The 25,000-nt window shown below is 46.2% G+C and overlaps 2 protein-coding genes across 2 annotated transcripts in view; one reads left to right on the top strand and one right to left on the bottom strand.

The window, feature by feature from the left end:
- The window catches only part of LOC109877490 (calcium-independent phospholipase A2-gamma), a 32,091-nt gene extending 12,326 nt beyond the window's left edge, over positions 1-19,765 (bottom strand). Inside the window, exons 1-6 of the mRNA XM_031816555.1 lie at positions 19,480-19,765; positions 18,252-18,401; positions 17,824-18,070; positions 17,018-17,189; positions 15,962-16,019; positions 15,247-15,441 (exon numbers count right to left, since the gene is read on the bottom strand). Coding sequence (XP_031672415.1) covers positions 15,247-15,441; positions 15,962-16,019; positions 17,018-17,189; positions 17,824-18,070; positions 18,252-18,401; positions 19,480-19,551 — 894 coding nt within the window. The 5' untranslated portion in view covers positions 19,552-19,765. The remainder of the gene's footprint in view (positions 1-15,246; positions 15,442-15,961; positions 16,020-17,017; positions 17,190-17,823; positions 18,071-18,251; positions 18,402-19,479) is intronic.
- A 1,660-nt stretch (positions 19,766-21,425) lies between these two features.
- On the top strand, positions 21,426-21,941 carry LOC116362226 (A-kinase anchor protein 14-like; the record flags this gene model as incomplete). The annotated part of the gene is made up of 2 exons (XM_031816553.1): positions 21,426-21,735; positions 21,803-21,941. Coding segments are annotated over exons 1-2 (449 nt in total), but the record flags the coding sequence as incomplete, so codon positions are not given.
- Between the last annotated feature and the right edge of the window lie 3,059 nt (positions 21,942-25,000).

Below are 25,000 nucleotides of genomic sequence, written 5' to 3'. Positions count from 1 at the left end.
CCTGTGGTTGTTTCCCTTGCTCTGAGCCTGTGGTTGTTTCCCTTGCTCTGAGCCTGTGGTTGTTTCACTTGCTCTGGGCCTGTGGTTGTTTCCCTTGCTCTGAGCCTGTGGTTGTTTCACTTGCTCTGAGCCTGTGGTTGTTTCCCTTGCTCTGAGCCTGTGGTTGTTCCCCTTGCTCTGAGCCTGTGGTTGTTTCCCTTGCTCTGAGCCTGTGGTTGTTTCCCTTGCTCTGCTTGGGTAACGCAACTTCGATGTGGTGGCTGTTGTCGTTGTGTTGCTGGTTCGAGCCCAGGGAGGAGCAAGGAGAGGGACGGAAGCTATACTGTTACACTGGCAATACTAAAGTGCCTATAAGAACACCCAATAGTCAAAGGCTAATGAAATACAAATGGGATAGAGGGAAATAGTCCTATAATTCCTATAATAACTACAACCTAAAACTTCTTACCTGGGAATATTGAAGACTCATGTTAAAAGGAACCACCAGCTTTCATATGTTCTCATGTTCTGAGCAAGGAACATAAATGTTAGCTTTCTTACATAGCACATATTGCACTTTTACATTCTTCTCCAACACTTTGTTTTTGCATTATTTAAACCAAATTGAACATGTTTCATTATCTACTTGAGATTAAATTGATTTTATTGATGTATTATATTAATTTAAAATATGTGTTAATTCAGTATTGTTGTAATTGTCATTAAAAAATTATTACATTGGCCGATTAATCGGTATCGGCTTTTTTGGTCCTCCAATAATCGGTATCGGCGTTGAAAAATCATAAATCGGTCGACTTCTACTTGTTAGTATTATTCAAATAAACAATGCTAGAAATATGCTTGTCTATGTTCTTCATCACTGAGCCAACCGCTCCCCATATAATAGTCCTGGTAGTGAGTGTTGATCCAAAGGTCTCCATGCCACATTATTCCATTACGCCAGCTGGTTCTATTCCCTGACCCTTATGGTCACATAGCCTTAATGAGGGTCAACCTTCCAATCACCATATACCATTTTCCAATCACAACAAGCCAACAAACCTTGGCCTATATCTGTGTTGGAGTCAAGAACTAAAAAAACGATTAAATTCTCATGTTTTCTCATTGCTTTTCAACAAGGAAATTGGAATTTCAGTTTACTTATACAAAGAAAAAGGCAATGTCATAATTTCACAAGATAATTTGGCCATGAGCTTGGAATGAAATCCCCATTACAACAGCAGGTCATTTAGCTATAACAAACCAACCTGCTCATTTAAATCCCCATAACAGCAGGTCATTTAGCTATAACAAGCCAACCTGTCATTTAAATACCCATAACAGCAGGTCATTTAGCTATAACAAACAGACCTGCTCATTTAAATCCTCATAACAGCAGGTCATTTAGCTATAACAAACCAACCTGCTCATTTAAATACCCATAACAGCAGGTCATTTAGCTATAACAAACAACCCTGCTCATTTAAATCCCCATAACAGCAGGTCATTTAGCTATAACAAACCAACCTGCTCATTTAAATCCCCATAACAGCAGGTCATTTAGCTATAACAAACAACCCTGCTCATTTAAATACCCATAACAGCAGGTCATTTAGCTATAACAAACCAACCTGCTCATTTAAATCCTCATAACAGCAGGTCATTTAGCTATAACAAACCAACCTGCTCATTTAAATCCCCATAACAGCAGGTCATTTAGCTATAACAAACAACCCTGCTCATTTAAATACCCATAACAGCAGGTCATTTAGCTATAACAAACCAACCTGCTCATTTAAATCCTCATAACAGCAGGTCATTTAGCTATAACAAACCAACCTGCTCATTTAAATACCCATATCAGCAGGTCATTTAGCTATAACAAACCAACCTGCTCATTTAAATCCCCATAACAGCAGGTCATTTAGCTATAACAAACAACCCTGCTCATTTAAATACCCATAACAGCAGGTCATTTAGCTATAACAAACCAACCTGCTCATTTAAATCCTCATAACAGCAGGTCATTTAGCTATAACAAACCAACCTGCTCATTTAAATACCCATAACAGCAGGTCATTTAGCTATAACAAACAACCCTGCTCATTTAAATCCCCATAACAGCAGGTCATTTAGCTATAACAAACCAACCTGCTCATTTAAATCCCCATAACAGCAGGTCATTTAGCTATAACAAACAACCCTGCTCATTTAAATACCCATAACAGCAGGTCATTTAGCTATAACAAACCAACCTGCTCATTTAAATCCTCATAACAGCAGGTCATTTAGCTATAACAAACAACCCTGCTCATTTAAATTCCCATAACAGCAGGTCATTTAGCTAAAACAAACACACCTGCTCATTTAAATCCAGCCTGAGAGTCCCTGACTGAGGCTTCTCAGCTTCTCTTCATGATATCCTAACACAACACTAGCACAAAATGGATGTACTGGCTCTAGTCTCATTGTTTAGCTGTGTCCGGATGGGCAGATGACCGGGACTGGGAGGGAGGACATGTTGCATTCAGCTGAGGCAGAAGAGATCACATTTTCTGTCCCATTTCCTCTTGAACACTGGGGAGGTCGAACTGGGAGCCACGCTCTGCTCATCTCCCCTCTAGACTCTGGGTGTCCCACAAATAGCACCCTATTCCCTATGTAGTGCACTACTATAGGGTTATGGTCAAAAGTACTGCACTATATAGAGAATAGGGTGGCATTTGGGACGTATCCTCTCCGTCAGTGTATTTATGATGGAACAACATTCATGCCAGTAAAACAAACACCAGTGAACTAAACTGCAGCACGTGGCCGAGCCAGACTAGCTACATGTTTAAATATACCAGATCACTGTGTATTAGTTCACCATGACTCTACTATAGAACCAGTACTATACAACCCAGCCAGACAAGCTACATGTTTAAATATACCAGATCACTGTGTATTAGTTCACCATGACTCTACTATAGAACCAGTACTATACAACCATAGCAGGTGTTATGGTAAGTCCAACGCATTAACCGGGGGCTCACTGTCTGCCCTCCAGGACATCTACAGCACCCGGTGTCACATGAAGGACAAGAAGATCACCAAGGACCTCAGCCACCCGAGCCACGGCCTGTTCACCCCGCTAACATCTAGAAGATCATCAAGGACCTCAGCCACGGGAGCCACGGCCTGTTCACCCGCTAACATCTAGAAGATCCTCAAGGACCTCAGCCACCCGAGCCACGGCCTGTTCACCCCGCTAACATCTAGAAGATCATCAAGGACCTCAGCCACGGGAGCCACGGCCTGTTCACCCCGCTAACACCTAGAAGATCATCAAGGACCTCAGCCACCCGAGCCACGGCCTGTTCACCCCGCTAACACCTAGAAGATCATCAAGGACCTCAGCCACCCGAGCCATGGCCTGTTCACCCGCTAACATCTAGAAGATCCTCAAGGACCTCTGCCACCTGAGCCATGGCCTGTTCACTCCGCTAACACCTAGAAGATCCTCAAGGACCTCAGCCACCCGAGCCACGGCCTGTTCACCCCGCTAACACCTAGAAGATCATCAAGGACCTCAGCCACCCGAGCCACGGCCTGTTCACCCGCTAACATCTAGAAGATCCTCAAGGACCTCTGCCACCCGAGCCACGGCCTGTTCACCCGCTAACATCTAGAAGATCAAGGACCTCAGCCACCCGAGCCACGGCCTGTTCACCCCGCTAACACCTAGAAGATCATCAAGGACCTCAGCCACCCGAGCCATGGCCTGTTCACCGGCTAACATCTAGAAGATCCTCAAGGACCTCTGCCACCCGAGCCATGGCCTGTTCACCCCGCTAACACCTAGAAGATCCTCAAGGACCTCAGCCACCCGAGCCACGGCCTGTTCACCCCGCTAACACCTAGAAGATCATCAAGGACCTCAGCCACCCGAGCCACGGCCTGTTCACCCGCTAACATCTAGAAGATCCTCAAGGACCTCTGCCACCCGAGCCACGGCCTGTTCACCCGCTAACATCTAGAAGATCAAGGACCTCTGCCACCCGAGCCACGGCCTGTTCACCCGCTAACATCTAGAAGATCATCAAGGACCTCTGCCACCCGAGCCACGGCCTGTTCACCGGCTAACATCTAGAAGATCATCAAGGACCTCTGCCACCCGAGCCACGGCCAGTTCACCCCGCTAACATCTAGAAGATCATCAAGGACCTCTGCCACCCGAGCCACGGCCTGTTCACCCCACTAACACCTAGAAGATCATCAAGGACCTCAGCCACCCGAGCCACGGCCTGTTCACCCGCTAACATCTAGAAGATCCTCAAGGACCTCTGCCACCCGAGCCACGGCCTGTTCACCCGCTAACATCTAGAAGATCAAGGACCTCTGCCACCCGAGCCACGGCCTGTTCACCCGCTAACATCTAGAAGTTCATCAAGGACCTCTGCCACCCAAGCCACGGCCTGTTCACCGGCTAACATCTAGAAGATCATCAAGGACCTCTGCCACCCGAGCCACGGCCTGTTCACCCCGCTAACATCTAGAAGATCATCAAGGACCTCTGCCACCCGAGCCACGGCCTGTTCATCCCACTAACACCTAGAAGATCATCAAGGACCTCTGCCACCCGAGCCACGGCCTGTTCACCCGCTAACACCTAGAAGATCATCAAGGACCTCAGCCACCCGAGCCACGGCCTGTTCACCCGCTACCATCTAGAAGATCATCAAGGACCTCTGCCACCCGAGCCACGGCCTGTTCACCCCGCTAACACCTAGAAGATCCTCAAAGCCTCTCCTGAAAAAGCCAAACCTTGACCCAGAAAATATAAAAAACTATCGGCCTATATCGAATCTTCCATTCCTCTCAAAAATTTTAGAGAAGGCTGTTGCGCAGCAACTCACTGCCTTCCTGAAGACAAACAATGTATACGAAATGCTTCAGTCTGGTTTTAGACCCCATCATAGCACTGAGACGGCACTTGTGAAGGTGGTAAATGACATTTTAATGGCATCGGACCGAGGCTCTGCATCTGTCCTCGTGCTCCTAGACCTTAGTGCTGCTTTTGATACCATCGATCACCACATTCTTTTGGAGAGATTGGAAACCCAAATTGGTCTACACGGACATGTTCTGGCCTGGTTTAGATCTTATCTGTCGGAAAGATATCAGTTTGTCTCTGTGAATGGTTTGTCCTCTGACAAATCAACTGTAAATTTCGGTGTTCCTCAAGGTTCCGTTTTAGGACCACTATTGTTTTCACTATATATTTTACCTCTTGGGGATGTTATTCGAAAACATAATGTAAACTTTCACTGCTATGCGGATGACACACAGCTGTACATTTCAATGAAACATGGTGAAGCCCCAAAATTGCCCTCGCTAGAAGCATGTGTTTCAGACATAAGGAAGTGGATGGCTGCAAACTTTCTACTATTAAACTCGGACAAAACAGAGATGCTTGTTCTAGGTCCCAAGAAACAAAGAGATCTTCTGTTGAATCTGACAATTAATCTTAATGGTTGTACAGTCGTCTCAAATAAAACTGTGAAGGACCTCGGCGTTACTCTGGACCCTGATCTCTCTTTTGAAGAATATATCAAGACCATTTCGAGGACAGCTTTTTTCCATCTACGTAACATTGCAAAAATCTGAAACTTTCTGTCCAAAAATGATGCAGAAAAATTAATCCATGCTTTTGTCACTTCTAGGTTAGACTACTGCAATGCTCTATTTTCCGGCTACCCGGATAAAGCACTAAATAAACTTCAGTTAGTGCTAAATACGGCTGCTAGAATCCTGACTAGAACCAAAAAATTTGATCATATTACTCCAGTGCTAGCCTCTCTACACTGGCTTCCTGTCAAAGCAAGGGCTGATTTCAAGGTTTTACTGCTAACCTACAAAGCATTACATGGGCTTGCTCCTACCTATCTCTCTGATTTGGTCCTGCCGTACATACCTACACGTACGCTACGGTCACAAGACGCAGGCCTCCTAATTGTCCCTAGAATTTCTAAGCAAACAGCTGGAGGCAGGGCTTTCTCCTATAGAGCTCCATTTTTATGGAACGGTCTGCCTACCCATGTCAGAGACGCAAACTCGGTCTCAACCTTTAAGTCTTTACTGAAGACTCATCTCTTCAGTGGGTCATATGATTGAGTGTAGTCTGGCCCAGGAGTGGGAAGGTGAACGGAAAGGCTCTGGAGCAACGAACCGCCCTTGCTGTCTCTGCCTGGCCGGTTCCCCTCTTTCCACTGGGATTCTCTGCCTCTAACCCTATTAACAGGGGCTGAGTCACTGGCTTGCTGGGGCTCTCTCATGCCGTCCCTGGAGGGGGTGCGTCACCGGAGTGGGTTGATTCACTGTTGTGGTCATCCTGTCTGGGTTGGCGCCCCCCCCTTGGGTTGTGCCGTGGTGGAGATCTTTGTGGGCTATACTCAGCCTTGTCTCAGGATGGTAAGTTGGTGGTTGAAGATATCCCTCTAGTGGTGTGGGGGCTGTGCTTTGGCAAAGTGGGTGGGGTTATATCCTTCCTGTTTGGCCCTGTCCGGGGGTGTCCTCGGATGGGGCCACAGTGTCTCCTGACCCCTCCTGTCTCAGCCTCCAGTATTTATGCTGCAGTAGTTTATGTGTCGGGGGGCTGGGGTCAGTTTGTTATATCTGGAGTACTTCTCCTGTCCTATTCGGTGTCCTGTGTGAATCTAAGTGTGCGTTCTCTAATTCTCTCCTTCTCTCTTTCTTTCTCTCTCTCGGAGGACCTGAGCCCTAGGACCATGCCCCAGGACTACCTGACATGATGACTCCTTGCTGTCCCCAGTCCACCTGGCCATGCTGCTGCTCCAGTTTCAACTTCCACCTGACTGTGCTGCTGCTCCAGTTTCAACTGTTCTGCCTTATTATTATTCGACCATGCTGGTAATTTATGAACATTTGAACATCTTGGCCATGTTCTGTTATAATCTCCACCCGGCACAGCCAGAAGAGGACTGGCCACCCCACATAGCCTGGTTCCTCTCTAGGTTTCTTCCTAGGTATTGGCCTAGCCACCGTGCTTCTACACCTGCATTGCTTGCTGTTTGGGGTTTTAGGCTGGGTTTCTGTACAGCACTTTGAGATATCAGCTGATGTACGAAGGGCTATATAAATAAATTTGATTTGATTTGAAAGACCTCCATCCTTACAGAACACGGAACACTATTCTGATTCCAGATGTTCCATCCTTACAGAACACGAAACACTATTCTGATTCCAGATGATCCATCCTTACAGAACACGAAACACTATTCTGATTCCAGATGATCAAGCCTTACAGAACACGGAACACTATTCTGATTCCAGGTGATCCATCCTTACAGAACACGGAACACTATTCTGATTCCAGATGATCCATCCTTACAGAACACGGAACACTATTCTGATTCCAGATGATCCATCCTTACAGAACACGGAACACTATTCTGATTCCAGATGATCCATCCTTACAGAACACGGAACACTATTCTGATTCCAGATGATCCATCCTTACAGAACACGGAACACTATTCTGATTCCAGATGATCCATCCTTACAGAACACGGAACACTCAATATGCTTTAACTTTTCTCCATCTTCATTAGGAAGTTGTGTGGCAGTTTGGGGGAAAAAACTACTTTTTTCTTGACTGATTACCATTTGATGGCTGTGGTACCAATTTGTCATATCATTTGAAAGGGCTGTTTCTCAGCTTTCAAAATATGTATCATGTTTTCATATACGGTTTGACACCAGCAAATGTAGCTGGTTAATGCATGCAGAGGTCCTGGTCTGAGTACATCTCAGAGCAGTTAGCTAGTTAATGCATGCAGAGGTCATGGTCTGAGTACATCTCAGAGCAGTTAGCTAGTTAATGCATGCAGAGGTCATGGTCTGAGTACATCTCAGAGCAGTTAGCTAGTTAATGCATGCAGAAGTCCTGGTCTGAGTACATCTCAGAGCAGTTAGCTAGTTAATGCATGCAGAGGTCCTGGTCTGAGTACATCTCAGAGCAGTTAGCTGGTTAATGCATGCAGAGGTCCTGGTCTGAGTACATCTCAGAGCAGTTAGCTGGTGTTCTAAAGCCTAGTGTTTCCATTCCCCTTTAAAACACAGATTTTTTTTATGGACGGGCTGGTAGGCCGGTGGGCTGGCGGGCGTCTCCATCCGGACTGACTGAGAGCAGAGGGAGTTCAGCTGTCAACCGGTTTCTCAGCCAAGAGTTAAAGCTGCTACTTGCATGTTAATCCACACACACACACACACACACACACACACACAATACATGAAACAGAACATAAAAGGGATTAGTGATAAGAGTCTATTGACTATGTAATAGCATATTAGTTAGGTCAGTCCACTGGGTATGTAGCATTGTCAGAGAAGGGACAGGGAGCTAAAGGGACATTATGGATAATGAAAGCATTGTGTCATGAAATGGACTTCGCCTTATCAAAATGTTGAAGCAGGAAGTTCAATGATTAAAAGGAGGTTCATCCAAGATAACAGCCAAGTCTCGTGACAAACTAAGGATTCAAATGATTACTGCCACATTAAAACGACCAAATATGTCCATTGATCAGTAGAGAAAACTCCAAAAACAACCCAGCTCTCTGAAGAGGCGAGTCAAGAGCTGTGGACTTTGAATACATCTCTAGTCTACACTCTCCTCTTTGGTCTGTTGTGAAGCTTTTGAGACAAGGGAAACAGGGCCAAAACACAGTGGCACACAGTATATAAAGCACGTCACCAAATCATCCATCTCTCTCCACACACACAGATCTCACTCCGACTAATCCTGTGGCGTGTGCGTGTGGTACGTGTTTAAATATCAATAAATGATTGGAGTGTGTGTGGCAGGGCACTGTGCTCCTTTATGAATGGCTGATCAAAGGGACTGTGGGGCAGGCAGGCAGCGACCTCTCCTTTCAGACTCTGGGTAAAGGTTAAAGAGCGGCTGTCTAAGGGCTCTGCCCAGATGGAGGGAGGCCCAAATCCACATGGTCGGGTAGATAGAATATTCACTGGTTGCCATGGAGATTTCTAAGGCTCTGAGAAGAGAGCTTGCTTTGCACTGAGCTCTGACTTCCTACTTCCTGAAACAAACCAACATCCAGGAAATAGCTTTTGATCTATGACGCAGGTGTACAGTCTACAACCAAACAAAACTAAAGCAGGTCAACGGAGTGGCATCCAAATTACGCAGGTCAAATACCATTTTGTTGACCTAGAAAATAGACAAACAAATAGGCTGTTGAGGTTCAACCTGAGAGAGGGTTGGCTATACATCAGATATTCTCTTTCATCAAGAGTCACTATCCTGCCATTCCCCTACAGACAGCAGCACCTACAGGAACCCTTCTCCATCACAGGGGGGCTCAGTCTTTGATATGCGTGTTTGAAGTGAGAGTGAGTGAGAGTTCTGTTCACAAACACAAACAGACCCCACAGAGCCCCAGGACAGCAACACAATTAGACCCAACCACATCATGAGAAAACAAAAAGATAATTTTTTCCAATGTGTCAAGTTACAAAAAAAACAGAGCAAACTAGAATGCTATTTGTCCCTAAACAGAGAGAACACAGTGGCAGAATACCTGACCACTGTGACTGACCCACACTTAAGGAAAGCTTTGACTATGTACAGACTCAGTGAGCATAGCCTTGCTATTGAGAAAGGCCGTCATAGGCAGACATGGCTCTCAAGAGAAGACAGACAATGTGCCCACTGCCCACAAAATGAGGTGGAAACTGAACTGCACTTCCTAACATCCTGTCCAATGTATGACCATATTAGAGACACATATTTCCCTCAGATTACACAGATCCACAAAGAATTCCAAAACAAATCCAATGTTGATAAACTCCCGTATCTACTGGGTGAAATACCACAGTGTGACATCACAGCAGCATCATTATTATTATTATTTATTTTCCATTTTGTACTTTAACTATTTTCACATCGTTACAACACTGTATATAGACAAATGTCTTTATTATTTTGGAACTTCTGTGAGTGTAATGTTTACTGTTCATTCTTTATTGTTTATTTCACTTTGGTTTATTATCTACTTCACTTGCTTTGGTAATGTTAACATATGTTTCCCATGACAATGACGCCCCTTAAATTTGAATTGAATTGAAATGGAACAGAGAGAGAGATGCTCTACATTTACTCTCTGCATCTCCAGCTGAGAGAACGGGCTAATTTAACACACAGAAACACACACTACGGCCCTACAGTTAATGGCCTCAGGCCTCGGAGAGGACTATCAGGAAGTGTACTGAAAGTGTATTGATTTGCGAGAAGTGTTGGGTAAATGAGTGACAGTCAGGGAGAGATCATAGAGACAGAGAGACAAAGAGAGAGGGGTAATAGAGAAAGAGAGAGGCTGAGGTAGATAAACAGAGAAAGAGACAGGTTGAGGTAGATAAACAGAGAGAGAGACAGGTTGAGGTAGATAAACAGAGAGAAAGAGAGAGGTTGAGGTAGATAAACAGAGAGAGAGACAGGTTGAGGTAGATAAACAGAGAGAGAGAGAGAGAGGTTGAGATAGATAAACAGAGAGAAAGAGACAGGTTGAGGTAGATAAACAGGGATAAAGAGACAGGTTGAGGTAGATAAACAGAGAGAGAGAGAGAGACAGGTTGAGGTAGATAAACAGAGAGAGAGAGAGAGACAGGTTGAGGTAGATAAACAGAGAGAGAGAGAGAGAGAGAGAGAGAGAGAGAGGTTGAGGTAGATAAACAGAGAGAGAGAGAGAGAGAGAGAGAGAGGTTGAGGTAGATAAACAGAGAGAGAGAGAGAGAGAGAGAGAGGTTGAGGTAGATAAACAGAGAGAGAGAGAGAGAGAGAGGTTGAGGTAGATAAACAGAGAGAGAGAGAGAGAGAGGTTGAGGTAGATAAACAGAGAGAGAGAGAGAGAGAGAGGTTGAGGTAGATAAACAGAGAGAGAGAGAGAGAGAGAGAGATAAACAGGGAGAAAGAGACAGGTTGAGGTAGATAAACAGAGAGAGAGACAGGTTGAGGTAGATAAACAGAGAGAGAGACAGGTTGAGGTAGATAAACAGAGAGAGAGACAGGTTGAGGTAGATAAACAGAGAGAGAGGTTGAGGTAGATAAACAGAGAGAGAGGTTGAGGTAGATAAAACAGAGAGAGAGAGAGAGGTTGAGGTAGATAAACAGAGAGAGAGACAGGTTGAGGTAGATAAACAGAGAGAGAGAGAGGTTGAGGTAGATAGAGAGAGAGAGAGAAGTTGAGGTAGATAAACAGAGAGAGAGAGGTTGAGGTAGATAAACAGAGAGAGAGAGGTTGAGGTAGATAAACAGAGAGAGAGAGGTTGAGGTAGATAAAGAGAGAGAGAGGTTGAGGTAGATAAACAGAGAGAGAGAGGTTGAGGTAGATAAACAGAGAGAGAGAGGTTGAGGTAGATAAACAGAGAGAGAGAGGTTGAGGTAGATAAACAGAGAGAGAGAGGTTGAGGTAGATAAACAGAGAGAGAGAGGTTGAGGTAGATAACAGAGAGAGAGAGGTTGAGGTAGATAAACAGAGAGAGAGAGGTTGAGGTAGATAAACAGAGAGAGAGAGGTTGAGGTAGATAAACAGAGAGAGAGAGGTTTGAGGTAGATAAACAGAGAGAGAGAGAGGTTGAGGTAGATAAACAGAGAGAGAGAGAGAGAGAGAGAGGTTGAGGTAGATAAACAGAGAGAGAGAGAGAGAGAGAGAGGTTGAGGTAGATAAACAGAGAGAGAGAGAGGAGAGAGAGAGAGAGGTTGAGGTAGATAAACAGAGAGAGAGAGAGAGAGAGAGAGATAAACAGGGAGAAAGAGACAGGTTGAGGTAGATAAACAGAGAGAGAGACAGGTTGAGGTAGATAAACAGAGAGAGAGAGACAGGTTGAGGTAGATAAACAGAGAGAGAGGTTGAGGTAGATAAACAGAGAGAGAGAGGTTGAGGTAGATAAACAGAGAGAGAGAGGTTGAGGTAGATAAACAGAGAGAGAGAGGTTGAGGTAGATAAACAGAGAGAGAGAGGTTGAGGTAGATAAACAGAGAGAGAGAGAGGTTGAGATAGATAAACAGAGAGAGAGAGAGGTTGAGGTAGATAAACAGAGAGAGAGAGACAGGTTGAGGTAGATAAACAGAGAGAGAGAGGTTGAGGTAGATAAACAGAGAGAGAGAGGTTGAGGTAGATAAACAGAGAGAGAGAGGTTGAGGTAGATAAACAGAGAGAGAGAGGTTGAGGTAGATAAACAGAGAGAGAGAGGTTGAGGTAGATAAACAGAGAGAGAGAGGTTGAGGTAGATAAACAGAGAGAGAGAGAGGTTGAGATAGATAAACAGAGAGAGAGAGAGGTTTGAGATAGATAAACAGAGAGAAAGAGACAGGTTGAGGTAGATAAACAGGGAGAAAGAGACAGGTTGGGGTAGATAAACAGAGAGAGAGACAGGTTGAGGTAGATAGAGAGAGAGACAGGTTGAGGTAGATAAACAGAGAGAGAGAGACAGGTTGAGGTAGATAAACAGAGAGAGGTTGAGGTAGATAAACAGAGAGAGAGAGAGAGAGGTTGAGGTAGATAAAGAGAGAGAGAGGTTGAGGTAGATAAACAGAGAGAGAGAAGTTGAGGTAGATAAACAGAGAGAGAGAAGTTGAGGTAGATAACAGAGAGAGAGAGAGAGACAGGTTGAGGTAGATAAACAGAGAGAGAGAGAGACAGGTTGAGGTAGATAAACAGAGAGAGAGAGAGAGAGAGAGAGAGAGAGAGAGAGAGAGGTTGAGGTAGATAAACAGAGAGAGAGAGAGAGAGAGAGGAGAGAGGTTGAGGTAGATAACAGAGAGAGAGAGAGAGAGAGAGAGAGGTTGAGGTAGATAAACAGAGAGAGAGAGAGAGAGGTTGAGGTAGATAAACAGAGAGAGAGAGAGAGAGAGAGGTTGAGGTAGATAACAGAGAGAGAGAGAGAGAGAGAGGTTGAGGTAGATAAACAGAGAGAGAGAGAGAGAGAGAGGTTGAGGTAGATAAACAGAGAGAGAGAGAGAGAGAGAGGTTGAGGTAGATAAACAGAGAGAGAGAGAGAGAGAGAGAGAGAGAGAGAGAGATAAACAGGGAGAAAGAGACAGGTTGAGGTAGATAAACAGAGAGAGAGACAGGTTGAGGTAGATAAACAGAGAGAGAGACAGGTTGAGGTAGATAAACAGAGAGAGAGACAGGTTGAGGTAGATAAACAGAGAGAGAGGTTGAGGTAGATAAACAGAGAGAGAGGTTGAGGTAGATAAAACAGAGAGAGAGAGAGAGGTTGAGGTAGATAAACAGAGAGAGAGACAGGTTGAGGTAGATAAACAGAGAGAGAGAGAGGTTGAGGTAGATAGAGAGAGAGAGAGAAGTTGAGGTAGATAAACAGAGAGAGAGGTTGAGGTAGATAAACAGAGAGAGAGAGGTTGAGGTAGATAAAGAGAGAGAGAGGTTGAGGTAGATAAACAGAGAGAGAGAGGTTGAGGTAGATAAACAGAGAGAGAGAGGTTGAGGTAGATAAACAGAGAGAGAGAGGTTGAGGTAGATAAACAGAGAGAGAGAGGTTGAGGTAGATAAACAGAGAGAGAGAGGTTGAGGTAGATAAACAGAGAGAGAGAGGTTGAGGTAGATAAACAGAGAGAGAGAGGTTGAGGTAGATAAACAGAGAGAGAGAGGTTGAGGTAGATAAACAGAGAGAGGGAGAGAAGAGAGGTTGAGGTAGATAAACAGAGAGAGAGGTTTGAGGTAGATAAACAGAGAGAGAGAGAGGTTGAGGTAGATAAACAGAGAGAGAGAGAGAGAGAGGTTGAGGTAGATAAACAGAGAGAGAGAGAGAGAGAGAGAGGTTGAGGTAGATAAACAGAGAGAGAGAGAGAGAGAGAGAGAGAGGTTGAGGTAGATAAACAGAGAGAGAGAGAGAGAGAGAGAGAGATAAACAGGGAGAAAGAGACAGGTTGAGGTAGATAACAGAGAGAGAGACAGGTTGAGGTAGATAAACAGAGAGAGAGAGACAGGTTGAGGTAGATAAACAGAGAGAGAGGTTGAGGTAGATAAACAGAGAGAGAGAGGTTGAGGTAGATAAACAGAGAGAGAGAGGTTGAGGTAGATAAACAGAGAGAGAGAGGTTGAGGTAGATAAACAGAGAGAGAGAGAGGTTGAGATAGATAAACAGAGAGAGAGAGAGGTTGAGGTAGATAAACAGAGAGAGAGAGACAGGTTGAGGTAGATAAACAGAGAGAGAGAGGTTGAGGTAGATAAACAGAGAGAGAGAGGTTGAGGTAGATAAACAGAGAGAGAGAGGTTGAGGTAGATAAACAGAGAGAGAGAGGTTGAGGTAGATAAACAGAGAGAGAGAGGTTGAGGTAGATAAACAGAGAGAGAGAGGTTGAGGTAGATAAACAGAGAGAGAGAGAGGTTGAGATAGATAAACAGAGAGAGAGAGAGGTTGAGATAGATAAACAGAGAGAAAGAGACAGGTTGAGGTAGATAAACAGGGAGAAAGAGACAGGTTGGGGTAGATAAACAGAGAGAGAGACAGGTTGAGGTAGATAAACAGAGAGAGAGACAGGTTGAGGTAGATAAACAGAGAGAGAGAGACAGGTTGAGGTAGATAAACAGAGAGAGGTTGAGGTAGATAAACAGAGAGAGAGAGAGAGAGGTTGAGGTAGATAAACAGAGAGGGAGAGAGGTTGAGGTAGATAAACAGAGAGAGAGAGGTTGAGGTAGATAAACAGAGAGAGAGAGAGAAGTTGAGGTAGATAAACAGAGAGAGGTTGAGGTAGATAGAGAGAGAGAAGTTGAGGTAGATAAACAGAGAGAGAGAAGTTGAGGTAGATAAACAGAGAGAGAGAGAGGTTGAGGTAGATAAACAGAGAGAAAGAGAGAGGTTGAGGTAGATAAACAGAGAGAAAGAGAGAGGTTGAGGTAGATAAACAGAGAGAGGCTGAGGTAGATAAACACAGAGAGGCTGAGGTAGATAAACAGAGAGAGGCTGAGGTAGATAAACAGAGAGAGGCTGAGGTAGATAAACAGAGAGAGGCTGAGGTAGATAAACAGAGAGAGGCTGAGGAAGATAAACAGAGAGAGGCTGAGGTAGATAAACAGAGAGGTTGATGTAGCTAAACAGAGAGAGGTTGAGGTAGATAAACAGAGAGAGGCTGAGGTAGATAAACAGAGAAAGAGAGGCTGAGGTAGATAAACAGAGAGAGAGTACTAAAGCTACACATACAGAGATAGATGAATTGGTTACCTGGTGCAGGTCTTTTCCCAGTGTATACTCCTGGAAGTACCCTGGGGCGGCGGAGGAGGCTCTGATGGCCTGCCACATCTTGTGTTTACAGTCTCCTATGTAGTGGGACCGGACCCCTGGTAGCATGCTGTAGTTCCTGAACACATAGGCCTTCAGAGGCAGACCCCTGTTCACTATGGTGCTCACTGCTGACACCTAGAGGAGGAACAGAGGCATGAACTAAATGAAGACGTGTTCATGAGAGAAGAGATGGGTTGGTTGTTTAGCAACAAAACCAACGTGCACAACAGACGGGTTGGCTTAGATTGTTAACAACAGGTAAAGTATATTTAGTCTCCAATGTTTATTGTGCAAATGTATTTATGTTTTCAATGAGCACTTGTTGTCTCTTAAATGCATCGTTACAGTTGTTGATTAGCTAGCTAGCGGATTTTAGCCCCATTAGCATTGACATGACCCCTCAAAACAAGACATGTTGTCAAGAACAAAACACAATGAGACTAAACGAGCAGCCTAGGATTCCCAACATGGCAGCTTTTTGTCATTGTTGCTATGTGACCATCCAGGATCATAACAACGCAGGCCATCCAGCCGTACCGATGCGTACATATCATTTTGGTGACTCGTCAGCCTACCCGTCGATATGGACTTGATTAAGTCTTTGTTCCCTGTGTAAGTGTATGGTTGTTAAAGTGATGTATAGATCAAACCTTACCTTTGGGCATTTTGGATCCCGGGCTGTCTCGACCATGAGGCCTTCTCCCATTCTCTCCCTGTTACAAACAAAACATTCAGCACTCCATTATCAAATCAGACAAAATTATACTGCAATTTACATGCTCCAAAATAAGAACATGATTTTCATAGGTCAGACTACACTGTCAAGATATTTTACCACTGACATGACAGTATCCTAGACGGAGCAGCAGGGTACTGACATGACAGTATACTAGACGGAGCAGCAGGGTACTGACATGACAGTATACTAGTCGGAGCAGCAGGGTACTGACATGACAGTATACTAGACGGAGCAGCAGGGTACTGACATGACAGTATCCTAGACGGAGCAGCAGGGTACTGACATGACAGTATCCTAGACGGAGCAGCAGGGTACTGACATGACAGTATCCTAGACGGAGCAGCAGGGTACTGACATGACAGTATACTAGACGGAGCAGCAGGGTACTGACATGACAGTATACTAGACGGAGCAGCAGGGTACTGACATGACAGTATACTAGACGGAGCAGCAGGGTACTGACATGACAGTATACTAGACGGAGCAGCAGGGTACTGACATGACAGTATACTAGACGGAGCAGCAGGGTACTGACATGACAGTATCCTAGACGGAGCAGCAGGGTACTGACATGACAGTATACTAGACGGAGCAGCAGGGTACTGACATTACAGTATCCTAGACGGAGCAGCAGGGTACTGACATGACAGTATACTAGACGGAGCAGCAGGGTACTGATATGACAGTATACTAGACGGAGCAGCAGGGTACTGACATGACAGTATCCTAGACGGAGCAGCAGGGTACTGACATGACAGTATACTAGACGGAGCAGCAGGGTACTGACATGACAGTATACTAGACGGAGCAGCAGGGTACTGACATGACAGTATACTAGACGGAGCAGCAGGGTACTGACATGACAGTATACTAGTCGGAGCAGCAGGGTACTGACATGACAGTATACTAGACGGAGCAGCAGGGTACTGACATGACAGTATACTAGTCGGAGCAGCAGGGTACTGTACTCACTTGAGGATGTTCTCCCAGATCTGGCTGTCGTAGAAGGCGTGGCTCCAGCCCATCTTGACGGTTCCCACGATGACGTTCTGTTTGAACACATCAGAACCCAGCTTCCTGTAGAGTTCCTCACAATCATCCAGAGGAATCTGGAACACCCCCAACATGAAGGCCAGGATGGCACCTGAGGGACAGGGGTTCATCGTGTTAAGATGCCACGTGCCAAACAGGACTTTCAGATTTAAAAAAAAGGATTATCCTCCCCAATATCGTGATATCCAATTGGTAGTTACAGTCTTGTCCCATCGCTGCAACTCCCGTACAGAGGGAGAGGCGAAGGTTGAGAGCCATGCGTCCTCCGAAACACGACCCCCGCCAAGCCATACTGCCTCTTGACACACAGCTCGCTTAACCCGGAAGCCAGCCGAACCAACGTGTCAGAGGAAACCCCATACAGCTGGCGACCGTGTCAGAGTACATGCGCCAGGCCCAAACCCTCCCCTAACCCGGACGATGCTGGGACAATTGTGCGTTGCCTCATGGGTCTCCCGGTCGAGGCCGGTCTGTAATGACGCCTCAAGCGCTGCTCCACTCGGGAGGCCCTGACTTTTTGATTTTAAGACTGGACTGTATAGTGCCTTTCATTAAACACAAGTGACTGGGTTCTCAGACATAAATGAAACCTAGTCTTGGCCTAAAAGAATGCTCAATGGGTTATGTTCTCAGGACTAGGCCTGATCTGTCTGGGAAACCAGCCCTAGTAGTGTGGACCGATATCATGTTGTAGAAAATACAGGGAGCTTAGTGAAACAGCCTACCTGTGCTGACCCCACAGATGTAGTCAAACAGCTGGTAGATGGGTTTGCCCGTCAGTGTCTGCAGTTTGTGTAGGGTCTGCAGGGCTACCAGTCCCCTGGTCCCCCCTCCATCGATGGCCAGGATCCGTATACCCTGGCCCTTCACAGGGTCTGTGTATCCCACCAGGGCCAGGGCCTCTCTCACTGCAGCCTGGAGCCGGGGGTCTCTGGTCTGCCTCAGACGCAACAGGCACGGGATCACCCTCTCCTGGGGGGGATTCACTTCAGCAAATTCACACACTTCTACATGTACCCATCTTAGTTGAATGCACTGATTGGAAGTTGGTCTATCAGAGCTTCTGCTACATGGCTAAAATATGAATGTAAATATACCCACAGTATATCTACAAGGATTGAAGTTTACATTGTCTACAAAAACAGCCCCACACCTTGACGGCCACGCCACGTGTCTCAGGGTACTCCAGAAGATGCAGGCTAAGCTCCTCCACACGGCTGGTGTGGATATTCATGTCTGTGGCTTTCTGGATGCCCTGCACCAAGGCTCTGGTCCTGTTGTCCATACTCACCCGGGCTATGATCTGGGATGGGAGGGCACAGAACATATCCAGGATCCTTTTTAAAAATGTATATCAAAATGAGATATAAGGTAATCATTGTGTGTAATGTTTTCCCTCTGTCCTAGATCATTGAACATGAACTTCAAACGGACAGGGTAAGACACTTCAAACGGACAGAGTAAGACACTTCAAACTGACAGGGTAAGACACTTCAAACTGACAGGGTAAGACACTTCAAACTGACAGGGTAAGACACTTCAAACTGACAGGGTAAGACACTTCAAACGTACAGGGTAAGACACTTCAAACGTACAGGGTAAGACACTTCAAACGTACAGGGTAAGACACTTCAAACGTACAGGGTAAGACACTTCAAACGTACAGGGTAAGACACTTCAAACGTACAGGGTAAGACACTTCAAACGTACAGGGTAAGACACTTCAAACTGACAGGGTAAGACACTTCAAACTGACAGGGTAAGACACTTCAAACGTACAGGGTAAGACACTTCAAACGTACAGGGTAAGACACTTCAAACGTACAGGGTAAGACACTTCAAACGTACAGGGTAAGACACTTCAAACGTACAGGGTAAGACACTTCAAACTGACAGGGTAAGACACTTCAAACTGACAGGGTAAGACACTTCAAACTGACAGGGTAAGACACTTCAAACAGACAGGGTAAGACACTTCAAACAGACAGGGTAAGACACTTCAAACGGACAGGGTAAGACACTTCAAACGACAGGGTAAGACACTTCAAACTGACAGGGTAAGACACTTCAAAACAGACAGGGTAAGACACTTCAAACAGACAGGGTAAGACACTTCAAACGGACAGGGTAAGACACTTCAAACGGACAGGGTAAGACACTTCAAACGGACAGGGTAAGACACTTCAAATGGACAGGGTAAGACACTTCAAACTGACAGGGTAAGACACTTCACATGGACAGGGTAAGACACTTCAAACGGACAGGGTAAGACACTTCAAACGGACAGGGTAAGACACTTCAAATGGACAGGGTATTAAAAGTTCATTTGAATTAATTCACATGGCAGAGAATCAATCATTTATATGAATCAGTTTCAGTACCTTCTCTCTCTGGCTCAGCAGTAGTTTATTGGCCCCCTCTTCAGCATTCTTCTTCTGCTCCTCAGTCTCCATCTTCTCTCCAGGCTTCCTCACAGCTCCTCCGTGGTCTTCTCTTCAACTGCTGCTGTGACGCTCTTGGGGTCAGCTCTGAACTTACTAGGTACCAAGGGTGCTATGTAGCTGCCAAAGAATGCCTGAACATTGGGACGAGGGTCAGACAGATACTGCCCAAACCCCCCTTTTTTAGAGGGTGTTAGGGTGGGGGTAGGGGTGGAGGTATAGGAGACTGGGTCAGAGGAAGTACTGTCTGTGGCAGGGCTAACCTCCTCCAGGGGAGGAGTCGGTTGTGGGGTAGCTGCCTTGCCCTGGATAGCCTTGGTCTCAGCTGCCACAGGTACTGAAACGGGGATGTGGTCCCCGCTCTTAGTACTCTGATAGCGTAGACTGAGAGCAGGCTTGGAGGACGTGGATGCTTGAGCATTGTCATTTAGATGGTGAGGCTTCTTGTCATCTCCTGTTAATAGACTACTACAACTCCCAAAGTAGTTGTTGACGTGTTGAGAGAGGCTGCTGTATGTCTCGTCCATGTTGGTGGACAGGGCCTCTGGTTGGAACAGCTGTAACGTCTGCTTGGCAATGGCTGACGAGGAGCTAGCGGTGGATATAGCCACTGATGCGGCGGAGTTAGCCACTGACGCAGCGAGGCTCTGTTTGGGCTTTGGCCGTTGGCCATGAAGGGTTTCTCTAAAGCCTGAAGTGGCTGATTCTCCTTCCCTTCTTCTCCATTGTTCTGTTCCTGTCCTACTGTCTGATCCTGCTCTGGTGGCTTCATGTCTATTGCAGCAGCTGAAGGGTCACTAGCTGCCGGGGTTGGAGATGGAGTCAGAGGCTCCGCTTCGGCCAGTACCTTCTCTGCATGGGCGGCTGCGGCACTGGGCTTAAGGCGGGAGATCTTGGAGAGGAGGTCGCTGCCACTTACTGCTTAGTAACAGTGTTGAGCGTGCTCCTGATCCGCGACATGCGTCAGCTCACACCAGAGACAGGAGAGAGTTAAAATGGTATGACTGGACTACAGCCTTGCTTGTGCCAGTGCTGATACGGGAATAGGCCTTGATGGGTCATCTCCTTCGCTTGTGTGGTCTGTGTTCAGTTAGGACAACCTCTGGAGACTGGGTCAGTCAGGACAACCTCTGGAGGGACTGGGTCAGTCAGGACAACCTCTGGAGACTGGGTCAGTCAGGACAACCTCTGGAGACTGGGTCAGTCAGGACAACCTCTGGAGACTGGGTCAGTCAGGACAACCTCTGGAGACTGGGTCAGTCAGGACAACCTCTGGAGACTGGGTCAGTTAGGACAACCTCTGGAGACTGGGTCAGTCAGGACAACCTCTGGAGACTGGGTCAGTTAGGACAACCTCTGGAGACTGGGTCAGTCAGGACAACCTCTGGAGACTGGGTCAGTCAGGACAACCTCTGGAGACTGGGTCAGTCAGGACAACCTCTGGAGACTGGGTCAGTTAGGACAACCTCTGGAGACTGGGTCAGTCAGGGCAACCTCTGGAGACTGGGTCAGTCCTCTTGGCTCTGGTCCAGCATAGGTCATCTAGGAATGAAGCTGCCTCCTAGAATATCTGAGAAAGAAAGCTAATGGATGTCAGAGGACTTTGTGCAAAGTCTAGCTAAATAAACATACAATTTAGCCTTAAGTAAAACCACAATGGAGCCCCTCATTAGAATGAAGAAAGGTATTTGTCCCACACAAAAAAATAGATAGGGTTTGAATGGCCAACCAGTGCTATCAAATCCCCGGATGTTCCTTCTGTTCTATGGTAGCCATGGAAACCCTTCAAAACAACAACATTCGTTTTCCAGTGTAGAAAACGAATGATATCTACGGTTTCCAAATAACTTTATCAAAGTAAGTTTTGATATACGAAGAGAAACACGATGGACGAGAGGCCTTCATCAACTAAGCTGAGAGCATCTGAAATCGTGAAAAAATGTAGTGGAGAACGCACGCGGTGCCCTCGGCCACCAGCAAGCAGTGGAAGACTCACCGAATACGAGTTTAGAAACATAGAATGGATAACTTGCAAGGACTTTACAATTGAACTGGGAAAAGTGCGAATCGAGGAGTACATCCACACATGGGAGGTGCACACCAGCTGGCTTTTTAGCCTAGTATTCCTCGAGGAGACGGATCATGAGTTTCACAAACAGTACCACTACCGGGCACAATGGAGCATCCCCACCCGACGTACCCGATCCCCAAGGCTACTGCCAGTGTCTACTTTGTCATTGTGATTTCCAAGATCAAACCTCAGACTTTGCCCGTGGAGGTGTACTTTCTAGTGAGTCGAACAGGCTGACACACAGGCCAGGGGAAACGAGGTTCAGGGAGAAGTGGTTGAAAGACGTCATCGAGAGCAAAACGTTGCTCCAGAACTGTCGACTTTTAGCAATGTAAACATTGGAATGGACAGCTAAACGTTTCTGTGGCGAATATTCATCTCTTATGAGACACCTAACGTTACCTAGCGAGTACATTTCCAGGCCAACGGGGAACACACGAGTCATTACATGGGCTTGTATCAATAAAGGGGCCACTGCCTTCACTGTGAAGAGTTGGAAAAAAACATGGCTGTATATCAGTGAACGCTGTGTTTTACAACAACTCGGTCGTTTTTTGCTAACTAGCGATACAACACAGCAGCTAGTACCTAACGTTAATTTATTTTACGCTGGGTTAGCTAACTGGCAAAGCAGCATCAGCTAGCTAATCATCATTGAGTTTACGAACAGCCCATTTCAAAAGGTGTTTTGTAGATTATGATAAAAACCTAGACAAATGTAACATTTCATCCAAGGAAATTACCTGAATAGTCAGCGTTTTATGACAGATATGCTCGCTAAGGAAAACAGGAAATGGGTAAATATACAATAGATCACGTTACGGTGCTCTGCTTCTCGATTGGCCTGTTTCATAGGCACGTCAACCGCTAACCACCAACCACGAGAGGGCATGCATTGACTGCTCTGTAACACTAGAGGGCAGCATTTAATGTGAGATAATCCTCCCTGTGTGAATCATTACGTTTCATTGTGAACAGCTACAGTATTTAATTGAATTTAAATAGGCTAAAAATCATTCCGCATGACTCATTTTGTATTAACTTATGTTTGGCACAAATGTTTATTTCACCAATTAGAGTATTGAACTAATGATTTGATCAAATCTAGAATTGGAGTGTGCATTCGATTGTAATCACACAACATTCCAGCAATCATGGAGATGCTACATAGCCACATACAGCCCACTATCAGAAAGTAGCTAATTGTTTATCTATAACATTATTATTATCTGTTGTTAAACCCAATCACAATGAGGAAGGATTGTACAATTGTATAAATACTACAATATCAACATGTGATGCAAATTAAATATGGATGATTTAAGAGATCATTCACTGATCATCCCATTGAGGATGTATCTATCTCTACTATGATTGTTCCATGCAGAGTCTCGTTCAACAACATGCAGTGTGAAATGTCAGCAAGGTGTGCAAATGTCAAATGAGCTCAGTGGTTTTGCCTGTCTCTTATACAACATGGTTGGAGGAACATTGACTTCAACAAAGTTAATTGGACAAGGTCCATTCAGGTCTCATAATGGGGTGCCCACGAATTCTCCCAAACCTCAATTAAAACCACTGTCTGCTGGGTCCCAAATGGAACCTGTTCCTGTGCATGTGCCTGTTCCTGTGTCTGTGCCTGTGCCTGTTCCTGTGTCTGTTCCCGTGTCTGCGTCTGTTCCTGTGTCTGTTCCTGTGTCTGTTACTTTGCCTGTTCCTGTGTCTGTTTCTGTGCCTGTTCCTGTGTCTGTTTCTGTGCCTGTTCCTGTGTCTGTTTCTGTGCCTGTTCCTGTGTCTGTGCCTGTTCCTGTGTCTGTTCCTGTGCCTGTTCCTGTGCCTGTTCCTGTCCTGTGCCTGTTCCTGTGCCTGTTCCTGTGCCTGTTCCTGTGCCTGTTCCTGTTCCTGTGCCTGTGCCTGTTCCTGTGTCTGTTCCTGTTCCTGTTCCTGTGCCTGTTCCTGTGCCTGTTCCTGTTCCTGTGCCTGTTCCTGTTCCTGTGCCTGTTCCTGTTCCTGTGCCTGCTCCTGTTCCTGTGCCTGTTCCTGTGCCTGTTCCTGTTCCTGTTCCTGTGCCTGTTCCTGTGCCTGTTCCTGTTCCTGTGCCTGTTCCTGTGCCTGTTCCTGTGCCTGTGCCTGTTCCTGTTCCTGTTCCTGTGCCTGTTCCTGTTCCTGTGCCTGTTCCTGTTCCTGTGCCTGCTCCTGTTCCTGTTCCTGTGCCTGTTCCTGTTCCTGTGCCTGTGCCTGTTCCTGTTCCTGTGCCTGTTCCTGTTCCTGTGCCTGTTCCTGTTCCTGCTCCTGTTCCTGCTCCTGCTCCTGTTCCTGTTCCTGTTCCAGTGCCTGTTCCTGTGCCTGTTCCTGTGCCTGTGCCTGTGCCTGTTCCTGTGCCTGTTCCTGTTCCTGTGCCTGTTCCTGTTCTGTGCCTGTTCCTGTTCCTGGCCTGTGCCTGTTCCTGTGCCTGTTCCTGTCCTGTTCCTGTGCCTGTTCCGTTGTGTTCCTGTTCCTGTGCTGTGCCTGTTCCTGTTCCTGTGCCTGTGCCTGTTCCTGTGCCTGTGCCTGTTCCTGTTCCTGTTCCTGTCCTGTTCCTGTTCCTTTCCCTGTGCCTGTTCCTGTGCCTGTTCCTGTTCCTGTTCCTGTTCCTGTGCCTGTTCCTGTTCCTGTTCCTGTTCCTGTTCCTGCTCCTGTTCCTGCTCCTGCTCCTGTTCCTGTTCCTGTGCCTGTTCCTGTTCCTGTTCCTGTGCCTGTTCCTGTTCCTGTTCCTGTGCCTGCTCTAAAGGTCCATAGAGTTCTCAATGTGTTTATTGGATGTCCACCCTTATTACATGACACAAACAGTAGCTACATCACCAGTAGTGGCATAGACCAGTTGAATAAATGACTCTCTGGTACAGAGTGTAATAACATGGAGGAACACAGAAACAGCCCACAGAGGCACAGTGCTGCTGGAGGAGCAGAGAAAAACCCACAGAGGCACAGTGCTGCTGGAGGATCACAGAAACAACCCACAGATGCACAGTGCTGCTGGAAGAACACAGAAAAACCCACAGAGGCACAGTGCTGCTGAGGAACACAGAAACACCCACAGAAGCACAGTGCTGCTGGAGGAACACAGAAACAACCCACAGAGGCACAGTGCTGCTGGAGGAACACAGAAACAGCCAACAGAGGCACAGTGCTGCTGGAGGAACACAGAAACAACCACAGAGGCACAGTGCTGCTGGAGGAAAACAAAAACAACCCACACAGGCAACCAGTGCTTGTGGATAACACAGAAACAACCCTCAGAGGCACAGTGCTGGGCTGGGAGGAACACAGAATCAGACCCACAAGAGGCACAGTGCTGCTGGATATTCCGGTTGATCCATAGCTGCCAAATTAAACACAATTACATGTTTG

Source organism: Oncorhynchus kisutch, unplaced genomic scaffold (assembly GCF_002021735.2).
Source record: "Oncorhynchus kisutch isolate 150728-3 unplaced genomic scaffold, Okis_V2 scaffold820, whole genome shotgun sequence".
NCBI classification, from domain to species: Eukaryota; Metazoa; Chordata; class Actinopteri; order Salmoniformes; family Salmonidae; genus Oncorhynchus; species Oncorhynchus kisutch.
Note: the sequence above shows the minus strand (reverse complement) of the source record. Positions and strands in the feature narration are given on the sequence as shown.